This window comes from Mytilus californianus, unplaced genomic scaffold (assembly GCF_021869535.1).
Source record: "Mytilus californianus isolate M0D057914Y unplaced genomic scaffold, xbMytCali1.0.p SCAF_2, whole genome shotgun sequence".
NCBI classification, from domain to species: domain Eukaryota; kingdom Metazoa; phylum Mollusca; class Bivalvia; order Mytilida; family Mytilidae; genus Mytilus; species Mytilus californianus.
In genome coordinates, this window is record NW_026262668.1 from 11,579,033 (window position 1) to 11,597,744 (window position 18,712).

The 18,712-nt window shown below is 31.9% G+C and overlaps 1 protein-coding gene across 2 annotated transcripts in view; it reads left to right on the top strand.

The window, feature by feature from the left end:
• Positions 1-17,651, top strand: part of LOC127729222 (uncharacterized) — a 42,123-nt gene extending 24,472 nt beyond the window's left edge. Inside the window, exons 3-13 of one of the 2 annotated variants that reach the window (XM_052236943.1) lie at positions 4,018-4,159; positions 6,608-6,855; positions 7,448-7,618; positions 8,557-8,643; positions 9,482-9,621; positions 10,303-10,363; positions 11,581-11,658; positions 12,635-12,766; positions 13,166-13,298; positions 14,408-14,541; positions 16,304-17,651. In XM_052236943.1, coding sequence (XP_052092903.1) covers positions 4,018-4,159; positions 6,608-6,855; positions 7,448-7,618; positions 8,557-8,643; positions 9,482-9,621; positions 10,303-10,363; positions 11,581-11,658; positions 12,635-12,766; positions 13,166-13,298; positions 14,408-14,541; positions 16,304-16,720 — 1,743 coding nt within the window. In that variant the 3' untranslated portion in view covers positions 16,721-17,651. The remainder of the gene's footprint in view (positions 1-4,017; positions 4,160-6,607; positions 6,856-7,447; positions 7,619-8,556; positions 8,644-9,481; positions 9,622-10,302; positions 10,364-11,580; positions 11,659-12,634; positions 12,767-13,165; positions 13,299-14,407; positions 14,542-16,303) is intronic. The other variant, XM_052236944.1, reaches the window with a different exon arrangement.
• The last annotated feature ends 1,061 nt before the right edge of the window (positions 17,652-18,712 follow it).

Sequence of the window (18,712 nt, forward strand, 5' to 3'; positions counted from 1 at the left end):
TAGTCCAATTATTGGTCCTATAAATTCAGAAATTATTGCTTGCATTTATTATTGCGATTTTTGAAAAATGGACAATAATGCGAGTTTAATTATTGCGATTTCATTAAAACCTGCATACAGATATATGTATTATATATAAGAATTCGACTTTTGACGCAAAAGCGAGACATAGCCATCCTACATTCCGTCGTTGTCGTCGTCGGCGTCCACAAATATTCACCCTGTGGTTAAAGTTATTGAAATTTTAATAACTTTCTTCAATTATCCTGGATTTCTACCAAAGTTGGACAGAAGCTTGTTTATGATCATAAGATAGTATCCAGAAGTAAATTGGGCGAAGCAATTTATTATTATTACGATACTCACCAAGTCGCATTATTCGCATTAATAAAAACCTCACAATAATTTCTGAATTTACAGTAGTCAAGTGTTTGGAATATGTCTGTATTTGATAATTTTTACATGATGATCAGTCTTGCATGCCTTTTTTTCAGCATAACAGATTCAGAAAGACTTTCATGTGTTGCTCATGTTGGAGCACCATATTATCAAAAGAGGTTATACAAAATGCCTTATTTATCATTTTTACTACTACATGTATACTCTTTCACACATATACATATACATGATATGGCTTACCGGTGAATTGGTATTTTTCTGGTCTATGAATTTCTCAATTTAAAAAATTATGTCATTAGTCTTTATATGATTAGGGCACTTTTTGGACGTGTTGTTTTGGTGACTGTTACGTCTTATTGAGGTGAACCCAACATTTGTTTTTCTTCAGTTATTGTAATACATGTACAAAATTCACAGCACTGATAACCTACCTATCACATGAAGGCTGTTTGTAAAAAAATGAGTCCAATACAAACATTCTTGGGTTTCAATAGATACTTTTTTTTTGATAGACAATGGTTGCATTGTCTTTTATTATGACAAAACCAAAGTTGTATATGACATTCAGTGAAGTTTTTTTGTTCTGCTCGCAAAATTTGTTTCAACTTTAATTTATTTCTTCATCACATATGTGTTCTTGCATGTCTTTTGATACGGAAATATACCTTTCATGGCTGATCAAGCAAAATTACACAGTTATAATGACCCCATTAACATCATAGATAAATATGAATTTAAATACCTTCCTAATTATGTTTTTCTCTTAATTGTTTTGATGGCCCATAACTTATAAATAACCTCTCAATAGGCCAGTGTCTCTGCTATCTTCTCAAGAGGTGAGATACAAAAAACTCATTTGACTTACAATTGTCTCTAGATTGCTGCAAAGTGTATATCAACTTTAATAATAAGGCATGGTAGAAATGTACATGTACCGGTACATAGATGGATCATGATGTTTTGAAAGGCAAAAGGAAATTTGAATCCAGGTCAATCTGTAATTATTATCTTCTGTACAAGTCTACATGGCAAAATTACTACAGTTTATATTGCATTATAACAGATGGGCAGACATCACCATAGTTAGTACTTTGTTTTTCCTTTAGTTCAACCAATTCAGGACAGTGATTGCTGATATTAGGAAGGCTTGAAATAAGGGTAGAATATAGATCTACAATTTCAAGGGTCTTATATTAAGTAATTACAGCTAAAAGGAATTATATATCTTGGACAAAAAGAAACTGCTGCTAAAACCTTGTTGCCCAGTTGATTAAAACTTGTTTTGTTGGAGTATGGACAGATAAATGTATTGGACCTAATAAATGTACATGCTTTTTTTACATGATCATCAGTTATATGTTTGAATATTTCACTGTCTGTTGCTTAAACTATACTTTTGTATGATATTTTGTTTTTGCTACATGTAACGTTGACAAAGACTTGCAGGACATCTTCCATTGTAAGAACATTGTAGTATTCCTGTATCATGTGTAAAAACAGATGTTGAATTATGTACTCTACTTCAGCATCCATTTTTGCTTTCATAGTATAAATTAACCTGCATCATATATTCCAATGCCAGAAGTTAACAGATAAGTCCTTGAAGATCATGGATATGGTAGCCTTTCAAAGTTGTGTCAACAAAATACAGGACAGATTAGCTTTGACATATATTATCAAACTAATATTTCTGTATATCATCACAGTCAGTCTGACAGTGAATAGAGAAAGACAGACTTCTTTATTTTTTTTAGTTTAGAATGTCAATATCTCATGTATTTTGTACATCAGGGTTAAGAAACTTTGTTTTACTTATCTTACAGTTTTTAAGCTCAAAGTTCAAAAAGAAAATCAGCATTTTGCAAAATCTTCATGACTATATTTACATGTACAAAATTTCATATTTAAACCATAGATTTTGTTCAAATTATAACAAGTGGAATGTATGTCTATTGAATTTAAAGGCCAAAGTTGAGTTCTGTTATCACTACATTGGTGCTTTTGCTAAAGAAAATAATCCTTCTTAATTCAAACCTCATTCTGACGAACACTCTGAAGTCACCCTATAAGTCACAAGTCTTGTTTCAAATAATCAGTAGCAGACAAGTCAAGTTTGTTCAATCTTTTTGTCTTTATATGTAAATGCTGGTGAAATCTTCACTTTGCACAGTGTTTTCATATGGGAGAACTTTGTCATCATTTAAACACAGCACATATAATGACAGATATCATAACAGTGAAACCCCCAACAATGTTTTAACTATTATTGGTTTGGTACATTTTGATCATTTTGACATATTAAATTGACTAATGTACATGTTTAGGTACTGCACAATGGCTGAGATAGTGCATAATACTATTGAATATAACAACAAAAAAACACATGACTCCTGTAAACTTTAAAAATTCATGTACCTATTTCTGATTTTAGAACAGTATATTCCTCCCTTTCCAGAACACTTTTTTAGAATACTATTCCTGGTTGTTATGAAAGTTTTTATCCTCTCAGAACAACTGGTTTCTGTGGAATTTTGAACCTTTTCAAAGCACATGTGTTTATAGAAGGTTGTTTCCTCCCAAAACACCTAAAGTCACTACTGGTTTTTATGGCAGTTAACTAAGTAACTGAACTTGTCTTTCACATGCTTTAAGCAAGACTTAGGTTTGCTGTTTCTGTTATCACAGTCAATAATTTGTTAAAGTTTGTGAATAGGTCAGTTGAAGGAGAATCACTTCTGGAAAATCAATGATATTGTTATGCAGTTGCATTAGCATTGGCACATGTATCTCATTTTTTAATGGAGATTATTTGGCCACTTCCCATCAGTCATGTCTATTGTTTTTAAAATTTTTTTTAGTTTACATGCAAGAGTTTATGATAAGGTTAGTTTAAGATGAACCACTAATGGTAAGTCGATGATATTTGGTATGCATTGGCATATCTCATTTCCATGGAGATCATTTGGCACTGTACCATCATTCACACAGATCTCTGTGTCAACAGTTTATTTTAATGAAAGTTTGTTCCCTTAAGCTTATAGAACAACCAAAATCCTTGGTTTTCGGTGGAAGATTGTATCCTTCCAGAACATCTAATCGTTCTTGGTATGTGCAGATTAATCTTGAGTTTTCAGTGTTGTCTTCTGTTTGGATGGTCACATGTCTTTAAGATTGACTGTAAGACGGTCTTTGTGTTTTAAAGGTTGGCTTGGTTGGTTGTCTTAGTCTTGATTTGTCCTGTGAAGCTATTCATTTTTGTACAGTTTGAATACTTATGTATATATTGATATCAGTTTCAGGTGTGTTTTTTCTGATAGTAATTTGATGCAGTAATTGTTTTAGATTACAGAGTTAAACTTATAATTATCAGTTATAATATATACTATAGTGCACATCTGTAATGTTATAATGTACATCTTTGATTGCATTTTTTGTCAGTCATAATAATTCATCACTTCCCTCCATATAAGGGTACACCTTTAAACAATCATATCTATAACCATGCAGTCTTTACTGCTCTTCTCATTATTCATTTATTTATGGTGTGTCTTACACATGTACATATTATATTGAATTGATTTTTGTATCTTATATCTTTAGCCCCTTTACAAATTTCAGCCTTCACCACAAGATTTTCGTCGGCAGGGCAACAGAAATGACCGAGGCTCAGAAGGCCGAGGTCGATCCAGAGGTACTGATCGCAGGAATAACAGGCCAGATCGTACATCTACTAATGATCGAAGGAATCCTCGTGACTCAGGTAACTTCCTTTCAAGGGAGGTAACTCATTGCAGGCCATCTGAATCTTGTCTGTCTTCTGCTCTGTCTTTTACATAGTTACATTATTGAATGATATTCTGATCATACCCTGGACCTTATGACTGCTCATACACTGAATACAAATACACTTTTTAGTGATAAATAAATTTAACATCTTTACATTTTTTCTACAATTGTCATCTTGAAGAATTAGAAATTGCAGTATATACATAATGCCAGAAATTATTACTCATTGTTTTTGCCTGGTGTTCTTTGCTTTATTTATTTGGCACTATCTGGTATTTTACAAATCATTTTTTTTTTACTTGACACTTACCAGTTTTTGGAGGTGAAAGTTCAACCAAAATTGAGGTCAATAGTGAAGAGCAGAGTGTTGCTAATACTTCTTGGACATGTATACATACAACATTATTCATATAAACATGTCAGATTTTGTAAGGGTTGTCACAAGTGGAAGAAGACACATCATTGACCATTTGATTTTAACTTTCACACTGGCAGTCATTTACGACCACTGAGACTTTAAACTTCAGCATACTGACAAATTTACTTTGATTTTCCAATTTTCTTTTATTTGTGAATACCATAGCCATTCTATGCTTGAGTAAATCCATCTATCCCTATAATCATCACCAACTTTGAAGTACTTGTTCTTAACATTAGATTGATACATGTATGAGAATGTTCTAGAACAGATTTATTTCAGAGACAAAATCTAGAATGACCAAAAACAGCTATTGGAATTTCTGTAAACAATTTTTTTTGGTGTCTTTTTGTAAGAAGATAAATCCAAACATGTCATTTTACACATGATGTGCATGAAGTACAGTCAAACCTGCTATAAAGGGCACCTCTATGAAGTGAAATCCTGCCTTGTCAGGTCATCCTCCTCTTGTCTAGCGCAGGTAATATCTATGCATTTTGAAGCTCAATTAAAAGTACACCTCTCTGATAAGGCTAGTTTTCTCTGGTCCTGAGGATGACTTATATAAACAGGTTTGACTGTATAACCAATTCCTCACTGAATGTAAAACACCAGTATATGTAAATTCTGACATTATCTAATCCTGTCCACTGAAAAGGTTTTAGTTTATGGCATTATTGTAGAATTGATGATGGCTGATCTTGTATGCATTAAAATTGTATGTATAATAGGTGGTCTTAATCTGTGGATTCTTTCGGATCATTGCTAAAATGTATACAGTTTTTCATGAAACTATGAATGTTTGTTTAATATAACAAAGAATGATCTTTTTTCCTTTTATAATGTAACACAAACATCAATGCCTTTGTTACATATAATATTAACAAGAATGGGCTGACCAAAAACCAGCCCAACAGTTGTTGGTCTTTCCAAAGCAAATTCTTTCATTGAGCTTAGATATATGGACAGATGGATTTTTATGAAGACCAAATAAGGATAAAGAATATTACTGCTGAGGACATGAGGGAGGAATAGTTTTTGTGTGTCCCATGAGACCGTTACAGATTGATTTTTTTTTTTTAACTTTTTCTACTTGCACATAATATTGAATGTTGTCACTTCTGTCAGGATGGTTTTTGGTATTGTTTTCCTAGCTTGCTATAATGTGTACTTTTTTAAAACTTTGCTCTTCTATTATAAATAACTACTACTCATTTAAGCACAAGAAGAAAGCATTTAAGAAAGAATGTGTACATTAAAGCATTCTTTTTTAGTTGCTTTTTGGGAGGTGAGAAAATGATGGGATTAACATGTATCATCATTTTGCACTAAATCTTTTCTTGACAAAATTGAACCTAGAATCTAAAATTTTGATTCTTAAATTTCGTATGCTGTTTAGGTGATTTACTGATTCAAATAGTCTGAAATAATTTGATGGTGGCAGTGCAGCTGACGATGACACAAAAGAAGAGCAAAAGTTACTGTCTCCCTGGCATCTTTCTAGTTTATAAAAAAATCTGCAGGTTGTACTTTGTTAGCTGATCTGATATTGAGCCGTTCTGATGGACAATGATGTATTTATGTTACTGTTTTCTTGGTCTTTTATCTCAAGATAACGCCACATTTCCTGTTCCAGAGATTTAAGAGAATGCTATAAATACAGTGTATGTTCCTGTAACACATTGTTATCTTCATACTGTTACACTTGTCAGTTATTCCAATTCCCTACATATAATATTGATGTATCTGGTTGATTTTGTAAAAAGTCCACATCTTTAATCTTAACAAGCAATTTAGTCGGAGGCGAACCAGATCTTCCTGCTATTATATTGATACCATCAGAAAAATCTTATGACCTGTATGATCAGGTTTTTTTGTCTTTTTCTGATTTTCTGTCTTGCAGGTACAGTACCTAGGTAGGTAATATAATTAATTTTAGTTTTTTTCTTAAATTTGAACAGTTAACCTAAATAATCAGTTATGAACTTGTGAAATTTTATGTAGATTCTTCAAGATCAAGGGAATCTGATAGAAAATCCCACAACTCGGATAGAAGGTCTCGTGACAAAGGCAAGACTTCTAATGTAGACAGAAAATCACAGTCACATGACAGGTCAGCTGACAAGTCACGTGATAAGTCAGCTGATAAGTCACATGATAAATCCAGTGACAAGAAAGAAGTAAAGAAAGAACAGTATGATCCAGCAGAACCTACAGAAGATGAAGAAAATGCAACAACAGAACTTGCATGGGTAAGTTTATTCACTATAAAAAGTTTTACTATCATTAGAAATGAAAGTTGCATATGGATTACCCTGATACACTGGTTTATTTAAACAACAAGAACCTTTGTTGATTGAAACTTGATAGATACAATAATCGAAATACCAGAATCAGGAATATCCAAGATAGATCTTACTTAAAACATGTAAAACGTTCATTCAGTTCATTTTTCCTCACCTTTGCCAAGAGTAAGTCCTAGAGAAAAAGACGGGGAGAATTGAATTGGAGAAAAATAATATATAAAACATAATGAAACCAATGAAAGGTATTTCAACTTCATTGTTTGAAAAAGTATACACAATATTAAGTATTTATATTTGAAATTTCAATGTGTGACAACAACATCATATGAGTTTTAGTGAGGGGGAATGGAAGCAATTGGTGAAAAATTTCACATTATTATATATGTTTGTGGTACAGTTCTATTTGACCTAAAATCATATAAAAAAATTGTTTCAGTAACAGTTTCAACTACTAATTGGGACTATATTTGGACATGGAGTGAACAAGTCAAACTTTATAAAGTAGCTAATTTTTGGTTTTTTTTTTTTTTCACTTTAGATTGAGAAGAAAGATAGGGATGTTGAAATGGTAGACCTGGCAACTAAGGCTGATACAGAGACGTCGGGAGAGACAAAACCAAGCACACCAAACAAAGACATGGATTTACCAGACAAAACAATGACTGTGACTGTGAATAGTAAGGGGAGGAGTGTAGATGATTCTGCTTTGGTAATTGATATTAATTAGTTTGACCCTAATGGTGTGAGATTCTGCCATTAGTATGAACCTGATAACTTTGTAACCTCTCATAGAATACAAAAAGCAGTTTCTTAAAAAAAAAGAAGATGTGGTATGATTGTCAATGACACAACTCTCTACCAGAGACCAAATGTTGTAGAAGCTAACAGCTATAGGTCAGCTGTATGGCCTTCAACAATTAGCTGAATCCATACCACATAGTAATCTATAAAAGGCTCTGAAAACACAAATGTAAAACGATTCAGAAGAGAAAACTAACAGCCTGATTCTTGTTTCATATGATGTATCATGTTTTACAGTAATGAACTTTAAAATGTTTAAGAAATTGTAGTATCTCATATTAAATGTTTCAAAACAGCATGTATATATTTTGATCTTACGATTCTTTGGAAAAATGACAATATCTATTTAAAATTAGACTTTGTTTATTGATTTAAAGTTTTATTATGTACCATTTGAATTTCATTTATTTTATGCCCCTGCCGAAGCGGAGGGGGCATTAAGTTTTACCCTTGTCTGTCTGTACGTCCCATAGTTGGTTTCCGTTCTCTAACTTTAGTTTGCCTCAACCAAATGTTATAAAACTTATACACAATGCTTATTACCACAAAACACAGATCAAGTTTGAATTTTGGTGACATCACTTAAACTATTCTAGAGTTAAGCCATTTACAAATGGAAAAATTGCTGAATTTTTCCTTTCCATTCTCTAACTTGAGTTTGCCTCAACCAAATTTTATGAAACTTATACACAATACTTATTACTACAAAACTCAGATCAAGTACAGATTTTGGTAGTGTCACTTTTACTGTTCTTCAGTTATGTCCCTTTATAACTTAATATGATATGCAAGCGGGGGCATCATCTGTGTCCCATGGACACATTCCTCATTTATTTTATTTTATAGATTAAGAAAGAAGCCAAAGAAGAAAGTTCCTCAGACAAGAAGAATTTTTATTGCCATGCTTGTATGGTAGAATGCCAGGATTTTGAAGTAAGTATCATTTGTTAATTATATCATTATTGAGGATGGTGCTTGAAACATTTTATATGAACTAGGCTTTGCCTGAAAGCATAGTCAGCAGTTTTGTGTATTTCTAAAGAAATCAATGGTAATCTTTCTTTACACCAATGAACCAACTTGTTACCAGCAAGTAGTATGCTCCCTTTAAGTTTTGGTGGTTGTGGGTTAGTTCCCTTTAAATCTGGGTGGTTGTGGGTTAGTTTCCCTATTATCGGTTCTGTGGAATTGGTATTACCTCCTCCTGTGATCAGCATATATTAAAAATAGTAAGAAATTAATAAGGTTGTCCTAGAGTCTTAGTAAGTATTTTGTGAATAAACACTTGGCATGTCCTCAATAGTTAAACATTCTGCTCCTGCGTATGTCTGTAATATTTGCCACCAAACCAAGTATTTATTTGTAAATTAATCTTGACCTAATGTTCTCATTTTCATTTCTTGTTAAAATATCTTAAAGAAATATTCTTGTTTTTTCCAACACCAGCAGACTAGAAATAAGGAAAGCTTGAATTGATTTCTTTGTTAGAAAAGTTTCATGTTTTTTTATCACAAGTGCAAAAATACATTAAGTTATGAAAAGTTCGTCACATTTTTCAAGGCAAAAGTTAAAATGAAGTATTAGTAAGCAATTAAAATGATAATTACAGGCCACCATACAGCCTTCAACAATGAGAAACACCCATAAAGTACAGTCGGCTATAAAAGACCCTGACATGAAAAATGTGAAACAATGTGAACAAATGGCCTGATTTATAACAAAACAATTTACAAAAAACAAATTTGACAATCTTTCTTATATCATATTATAGGGATTTACCAGACACATGAAAGGTAAAAAGCATTTGAACAGAATGGAAAGTCTTGGAAGTGCCCATAATCAGGCATCTGAACAACAAGCATCAAGATTGAAAGCACAGGAACATCTACGTTCAGTTGAAAAGAAACCAAGGTAATAATCAGAATATGTATGTACTGTACCAAAGAAATAAAACACAGAATTCCTGGAAAGACATCGACATGTTTATGTATTTTAGTAAAGAAGTATATAACCTACAACCTAGGTTAGAGTCATATGAAACTTCAAATTTAAAAAAAAAGTTGAATATGTTATATATACTCGAATGGCTAAGTTTTACTATAAAACAAGTGTACGTGAACTTTCTTGTAAAGAAAATCCTTTATATTATCAAAATCTTCATAAATGTACTGCTATTAAATTATTGTCCCCCTGTACTCTAATTCACAAAGGAAAAGTTTAATAAACAATAGGGAATGCATGGAAAGTATAAAATAAAAATCTTGGCTCTATCAATTCACTTATTGATCACTTGCTGTGTTGATTGTTTATCAGTTTCACGATCTGGTAAACTTCGGCAAGAAACTCGAAAGTTAATTAGCTTGCAATCAACAATCACTGAATGAAAAATTATTTGTTGATAATACGCTAAAGATTCTTAATAAATGTAAAAAAAGGGAGACACATGACTTAGTTTAGTATATATCACATGCATGCATTGGTTCAATAATTTCAATAACATTAAAATTACAAGCAGGGGCATCATTTGTGTCCCATGGACATATTCTCGGTTTATTTTTACATTCATCATAACTTATTGTTTTCATTTATTAGAAGTGAAGACAGAAAAAGGAGAGATGACATTTCACCAAGAAGAGGATCTTCTGACAGAAGGGTATGCATTAGCTTAAGGAATGTCTATGTTTCAATTCCCTTCCACATACTCAAAGAACAAAGTGAAAATTATGATTGTACAACATGCCTAAAATTAATAAGTGTTAAAATAATGGCTGAAAATCACTTGCTTACAAAACATTTATAAAGTATAATTAGAAAACTGTATTTTGAAAAAGCAAAAAAATGACAGATTTTCTTTTGGGTATATAAAGCAAACCTGAATTCTTTCAATCTGCTTCTTCTTTTCACCAATCAATTACTTTTGATTTACTTAATCAAATATGTCATTTAGTTACGGAGTCTGCTTGAAGGAAACATCAGTTCTTTTGTGTTCACTGATACTTTAACTCGGATGAACAAATGATTGTGAATTTGGAAACTATTTGAAACCATTTATAAATTGAATCCCCTTCTTAAAAGGGGACAACTTTCCTGAAGTTTCTTTTGGTTAATCTTATAAATGTACTATAATTTAATCATTGAATCGAAAATGTTTCATACTTTCTATTTAATAAACTCTTACTCAATGTTTCAAGAAACTTCTTTCAAAATCTGTCTTTCAAATTCAATTTGAAGTTACTGTTCTGCTTGAAAATCTGTTTTTAAAATCTTCCTTAAAGTTCTTTACAATACTTCAAAGATTGTAGTCAGCCCTTACTTAACTGTATAATGAAATCCAAGTGATATTGGTGAGCAATTTGTTTTTGCAACTTTCATGAGTAGAAAAAAAACCAAATATATCATACTTTGATCTTGTCTTATTTGAATAAACTGACAAGAAAAGAAAATCTGGAATATGAATTGATCAAAATTGGCTGGAAATGGTTTATGGTGAAAAAAAAGTATCCGTAAAAATAATTTGGTTTACAGTACTTCAATGTAATGTTATCGGAAGATGAACAAATGTATTTTGGTTATTTTCTTAGTATATTTAATCACTTTTGATAGATTTCATTAAATGTATCTTTATCAGTATTATGTTTGAGTATAAGATAATGGCAAGTAAGAGTTGTTTGTAGTAAAGAATCATCATGTTGACTTTGAATATGTTATTATGTAAAAAGTCTGTAGAAAGCTTACTTAAAGATTAAGGAGCATCAATACCAAACAAAAGTTCTTAAATAAACTCAACTCTTGGAAACATTTCTTCAACAATGTTCTCTCTAAGAAACTGTTAACTTCTATGACTCACTCACTATCTCTTTTTCTATAAAGTTTTATGGCAGAGGAAGATTTCAAACACCTCATCAGCCTCCTCTAGGGCGGAACTCTTTCCATTCTTCACAGACTCAGGTACTAACTTTTCTGTGTTCCTCTTTGTTTATATTCTTGTTAGCATGTGTTATTAACAGGTGTGTGATCTTTCTTACAACAAATAAGAAAAAAAGTTAGAAAAAAACAATCATGACAATTTGCTTTTTTTCACAATCTCATTTTTTGCAGTCATTATGAAATGGCTGCTTTGTTATCTTTATCTTTCTGCAGATATCATTGTACTACAGTTTAATTTTTTAGTACTAACAATATTGATTAATAAAGAAATTGATTGAGACCATTTAGATAGAAGGATCACACCTAATGTATTTCTTTTACAATTGTGTACTTAATCACACTATTATGTACTTTCTGTTTGATTTGGAATGGTGTAGTTAACATTAAAGCTAGTTTTATTAGTTTTGTGCTAGACTTTCTGGCACTGAAGCTGTTTCAATATTTCTTTCATTCAAACTTTATGTCATTTTCACAGTTGTTCTCACATTTTTGTTAGAGTTCAAACCATTGATAATCTGAAACTATAAGAGATTACGTAAAACTCTTTCTTGTTAAAAAGTAAGTATCAAAACATTACTATGTTTGCTGTTGAGATTTGTGGTTATGCAATATAACAAAGGCTTTGTTCTATAATTGTGCTACAATTAGAAAACATTGATTGTTTTACAAGTAAGTCCAAAATCAAAATTTAATGTGAAAATTTGACCTGGACAAAAAATATGTATTTCCTTTTCTTGAAAGATTTTTTGCATTTTTCAGTTGCTGATTTCTGTAATGATTTTTATACAAAAATATATATACCTCCCGACCTACCTTTTTATGAAAGATTAGGTAGAAATGGGGAAACAATCTTATTTTTAATGTCTGCTCAAACATACATTCTATATTTACTTTTTATAGATTTTCTGTCATTACAAGAATAATAACATAAAAAATAGTCAGTTCAGATTAAAAAATAAAGTACGGAAGTTTATAAATATTTTATATAATTTTGAAGAGTGATAGAGAAAGACGTCGTCGTAGAGATAGAGATATTGATGAATCCTCTAATGCTAGTTTCCCTGGTGACCTGGGTGACATGGTTACAGTAGATGAAATCGGTTTTGAAGAACATGATGATACAACTATGGTATATATATTGTTGCAGTCATGCAGGGGTTAAATTATAGCATGTGCACTCTTGTTCATGTGCATACATGTACACAGCCATATATTTTTGACAATGCTGCTACAGATTTTAGAGATGCATAAGTTGTCAAAACTTGATAACATGCATTAAAACAAGACAAATGTACATATTTTTGTTTCCCATAATTTTGATGCATTTATATCTGATGAAAAAAGTTCGTTCAATAAAATGTTTGCTTGAAGTTCAATAGAAAACATACTCTAAGAAATATTTAATTGTTTTTCTAAGTTATAGCGATGTATTCTTCTTGCATATTTGGTCAGTTATGTAAATCAGAAACAAAGTAATAGTTAAATTCTCAACATTGAAAGTAATTTAAATGTCAACATTCCATTACAGGAGACTGAAGATAATAGTCAGCATGGTAAAGAAACAAAGAATGGAGAACAGAAGGGAGGAGGGAAAAAAGAGCCTCTTCCAGAAGATGCTGATGATTATGTTATTCCAGATTATGATCCTACAAAAGCTGTTGGTAAGAAATGTGAAAAAAAAAGAAATAAATGTTTTCATATCCCATTTATAAGGCCCCGCCGAATGGCGGGTCGCCCTATAGTGATCAGTCTGTCCGTCCGTAACAAATTGTGTCCGCTCTATATCTAGAGAACCGTTATGATTTCATACTTTATACTTGACATGTATATTAACCAACACCAGAGGGTGTGTCATAATGTATGTGCAACTTCCTAGGTCAATGGTCAAGGTCAAAAACTTTGGTTTCAGTTGACAACCCCATGTCCTATGGTAGAGATATCGTGTCCACAATATCTTGAGAACCTTTATGATTTCAGAGTTTATACTTGACATGTATATTAACCGACACTGGAGGGTGTGTCATAATGTATTTACAACTTCCTTGGTCAAAGGTCAAGGTCAAAAACTTTGGTTTCAGATGACAACCCCATGTCCTATGGTAAAGATGCAAATTTTTTACCACACGTTATTAACAGCAAGGCTCACAGTGATGGCTCCCATCTCAATGATGTCTAGTTACCTATGTATTTACTATTAACATTATTTTAAAGAAGTAAAGGTTCAAAAACAAACGTTTTAACATTTTTATACACTCTGGCCTTGATTTTGACCCCCATGATAGGAAAACATTATGTTTTGTGTTTGGTGCATAACTTTTGTACCGTACCACTGAAGTTAACAAAACTTTGTTTGTAGAAACATCATGGGATAAGGATGTGTCAAATATCAAAATTAGGTCGCTCTGACCTTAACCCTTGACTCCTATGCTGAAAGCCAAAAATCACAAAATGTCATTATCTCATTACTGATTTTCACATCAGCAACTAAAATGCATGTACAGGGGGTATTATTCTAGCTTTAAGCACAGCTCTAGTGTAACTTATTTCTGTGTTAATCTTGCGCAGTTTTAGTGTAAAAATGGTAAAACTGAAAAGAATGGATTGTCTGGATAGTGAAAACATATTTACATACCACTTTCAGCAATGAGATCACATTAACTTATTAACTACATAGTATTTTAAAACAGTAGCATGTATGCTTAATTGGCCAATTTGAAAAGACAATATTGGTACATATATATGTATTAATTAGAGATTCTATGTTTTACAGGCCAGAAATATGTGGTCCCAGTATCAGGATATTTCTGTAAATTATGTCACAAGTTTTATACAACAGAAACTTCTGCTAAGACCAATCATTGTCAGAGTAAACAACACTATGATAAATTCAATGCTGTCATGATGGTAAGTACTTGTTGAGGGTATTTTAACAGTAAATAGGAAAAAAAATAAAATATGGGGTATACATCAAAGAAATGACCTTACAACATTACATCCCCAAAAGATGTCTAGATACGGACATAGTTTTCAATGATAGAAAAGTCTCCACACCATATGTTCATAAAATCTATAGTATAGAGTCGTGACAAGTTATGGATGAATTATACAGATACTGCCAAGATTTTCAATCTACAACAAACTCCATAACAGACAAAAACACTTAAGCATAAACAATTACAACCACTGACAAGGTTCCAGCTTGGGATAGGCATGTGGAGGGGTTAATACTAGTTTTCTGCTTAGTGCTCCAACTTATACCTCAATCAGTGGAATATCAAAGGTATCGATAAAAATAAATGGGGAATGTGTCCATGGGAGACAGATGATGCCCTGGCTTGCATATTACGTTAAAAGGGACATAACTAGAGAATTGAAAAGTGACACCAACCAAATTCTAACTTGATCGGAGATTTATGGTAATAAGCATTGTGTGTAAGTTTCATAACATTTGGAAGAGGCAAAATAAAGTTAGAGGACAGAAACTAATTTTGGGACATACGTAGGGACAGAGGGACGTACAGATAGACAAGGGTAACACTTAATATCCCCTCCGGTGCAGCAGGGGCATAAAAATCAGAAAATATCAGACAAGACAATAAACTCAATAATATGGATTTTTCTGAAGGCAAAAAAAGAAGAAACTAACTGGGGGTAAATACCACACTTAACAATACTCCCAGTTCTGAAAACAAGCTGTAAGTACTAATGTGCTGATATCGAAATGATGCTTCATCTTACACTATATCATGGCTAAACTGTTATCTTACTTACACATTTTGTTCAGATATTATTAACAAGGAAATATCCACAGCCATTTCCTTTCTCTGTCTCTCTCTCTTGCAGTGATTATTCCGAAATATATGTGTGCATATATTATTGCGTTTCTTAAACAATGGATAAAAATGTGAGATTAATTATTACGATTTCATAGATGCTGCATACAAATAACACAAAAATTTTCGAACTTACCAGTATTAGAATCAGAAACTTCTCAATATTTTGTTAATCAGGTCTCAGACAGTATATAATGGGACATTCCAGGATAGGAGTTTATATTCCCTGAGCTGAAGGCGAAGGGGATATAAACCCTAAGCCAGGAATGTCACATTATATACCCTGTCTGAGACCTGAATTACACATATATTATGAATTACCCTTGCCTTAATGTTTTTTCCAGTTATTTATTAAACATGAATTCACCATGCAGTATATATATTTTCTGCATACGTGAAGGATTTGTAATTTGCTGTGAAAATAATTCTATCGTGCATGAAATGATTTGTAATAACACTATAAGACATTAATTAAGTATTTGATGTGTGAATTTAAAAAAAAAAAATTGTTTTAATTATTATTGACGGATACACGTCATTATTTTCCCTTTGTGATCCTCTGACATTCTTTATGTGTTCTGTATAGCCTAAGACTACGTCACATAGTAACGTTCGTTATGATGACGTTGTTGAGGTTCCAATTGGAGTAAAAAATGTCGTATATACACCAGCAGTTTCCTAAATATATACTGACATCTCTGTGTTGTTGTCAAATTACAAAACTCGACACATTTGTAATCCGTAATATAAATAGATATTTTGTTTCATTGGGTTGTTTCTCATTGGCATATAACCCATATCTCCTATTCTTCATATATATTGAATATTTGCAGGACAAACTCATTACTAAAGCTTTGGCTAAAGAAGAAGAGGAAGAAAAACAAACAGAAGATGCTAGTCCCACTGAGGAAAAGAAAAAAGAAGAAACCAAAGTTAAGGAAGAAAATGTATCTTCTGATCCGGTGAATGGAAAAAGTGAGGAGAAAGAAAATGTTTCTTCAGATGATCCGGTTAATGGTAAGAATGAGGAGGAAACTACTGAAGAGAAGATGGAAGAAGATACATCAGAAAATCCTCTGGACAGCACTCCAACAACAGAAAATGAGACTGTCAATGGTAGCTCTGAAAATAAAGTAGAGGCTACGAGCGATTCAGCTGAAATTTCTGATATAAATATGACAAAAACAAATCAAAAAGCCAAAGCTGTTAAGAAAGTTGCTCAGAAAGCTAAACGTGGAAAAAAGACTTAACATTTATAGTCCTGTATTGAGAATAACTGATATAAATTTAAGTATTCGGTATATGCTGATTTTGATTCAGCTCAGACATTGTTGTATACATGTTTTAACAGTTTCTGATTTAAAAATTTGGAGTATGTTGATAGGAACGATATGAGGTGGCACAGAGCAGATGGATTTTAGAAGCAGTATATACAAAAAGAAGAGCTGTTACAGTTGTAAAATTATGATTTTGTTGACTGTTATTGTTTTGCTATTTAAGACATTAATGATATTTTTCATGTCAATTATAGTTTCTTGAAGACACTGAATTGTTCAGAGTTTAGTTTAAAACAAATGAATAAAACGAGATGTTGCACATATGTAAATGAAACAGCAAACTTAAGTCACCAATTTAAAAATAGTGATTTATGGTAAACCATTGACTTTAGGTTATAAATGCATCTGCATTATATTATCTAATTTAGGAGATTTGAGTCCTGACTTTTTTAATATACTCATGCCATTATATTAAATCTTCTATAATTGCATTTTCAGTGTTGATTTTTCTCAAAAAAGTGCACAGATAATTGTACCGTTCATCAAATAAACACTTCAAATTCCCGCAAAGTAGGAAGGACATGTATACATGATCATAATTTTACTTTTATCTGCATGTCTGAATGTGTGTGAAAATGAATATTTGCAGTAACTGGCATTTTAAGATTCTGTAAATTGTGTATTTTTTCCATTAAAAGCTCATATTCATTATTTTTTTCAGTTACATTTCATACAATTTTGTAAATTGCAAAATGCAAACAAAAGTAATTATAGTAGTTGTTTATTGTAATATTATAAAAGATAAGTTTGATGTAAATCTAAGAATTCTGTACTTTTATTGATTATGTGATTGGAAAAAACTGTCGTCACAATAACTTTTGTTGAATAGATACAAATGATATATTGTGTTAGTTAGTACTGATCAATAATAGCTTTTATAACAGGAATTCCACACTTGTAATACTGTAGATTCATTTATTTTCGTGGGTACCAATTTTCGTGGATTGATGAAAACTTGTATTTTCGTGGACATTTGATTTTGTGGTTTTGCCCAAGTCTGCATACAACCTTATGGAAAATCTGTAATTCGTTGAACATTTTAATTCGTGGTTCACCTGTACCCACGAAATCCACGAAAATTGGTATCCAACGAAAAATAATGAATCCACAGTACTGTGAATTCATTATTATTTGTGGGATACCAATTTAAGTTGATTCCGTTGGTATGAGTGAACCACAAATTTAAATGTTCAATGAAGTAAAAATTTTCTGTAGGCTAAAATGCAAACTTAGGCAAAACTGCAAAATCAAATTTTTTCTCCAGCCACGAAAAATTGGTACCCATGAAAATAAATGAATCCACAGAAGTACGTTTTTCTCTAGTAATTGGATTTGAATAAACATACCGGTAATCATCTTGGTAAATGTCACATATAACATCAAGATGTAACTATTTCAAGAATGACCACACATACTTGGTCATGGTGTACACTTATTACAGCATTTATCATTAAATAAATTTGAATAACAATTTGTCTTGTCAAATGACAGAACCCATAGTGAGTAGGCTCACATACCTCATGGCACCATGTAAGCAAATCTTAGATATTCCTTTGTCAACTCCAGGTCAGTTGTAGACAGATGAAAAACATCTTTAGTGAAAATAAGCCAATGTACCCAAATTACTATTATGCTGTTGAATGTAAGTTTCTGTCAGATCCCCTAGCAACCTCAAATTGAGTTTTGTAGGAAAGCTTCAATTGACCTTCCTGTTATTTTGGGTCATTTTAATTTGTTACAACAGAAACCTGTAATAAGTATTTATACCTTTGTTGCCAAAGGCAAAAAAACGGTCTAGTAACCGCTCATTTCTGTCAGAAAGTATATGAAAGGAAATGATTTAATATTCTGTCTGCAGTCTTATAATGTTTAGTTGTAGGGAGTAAGCAATTTTTACATCTACCA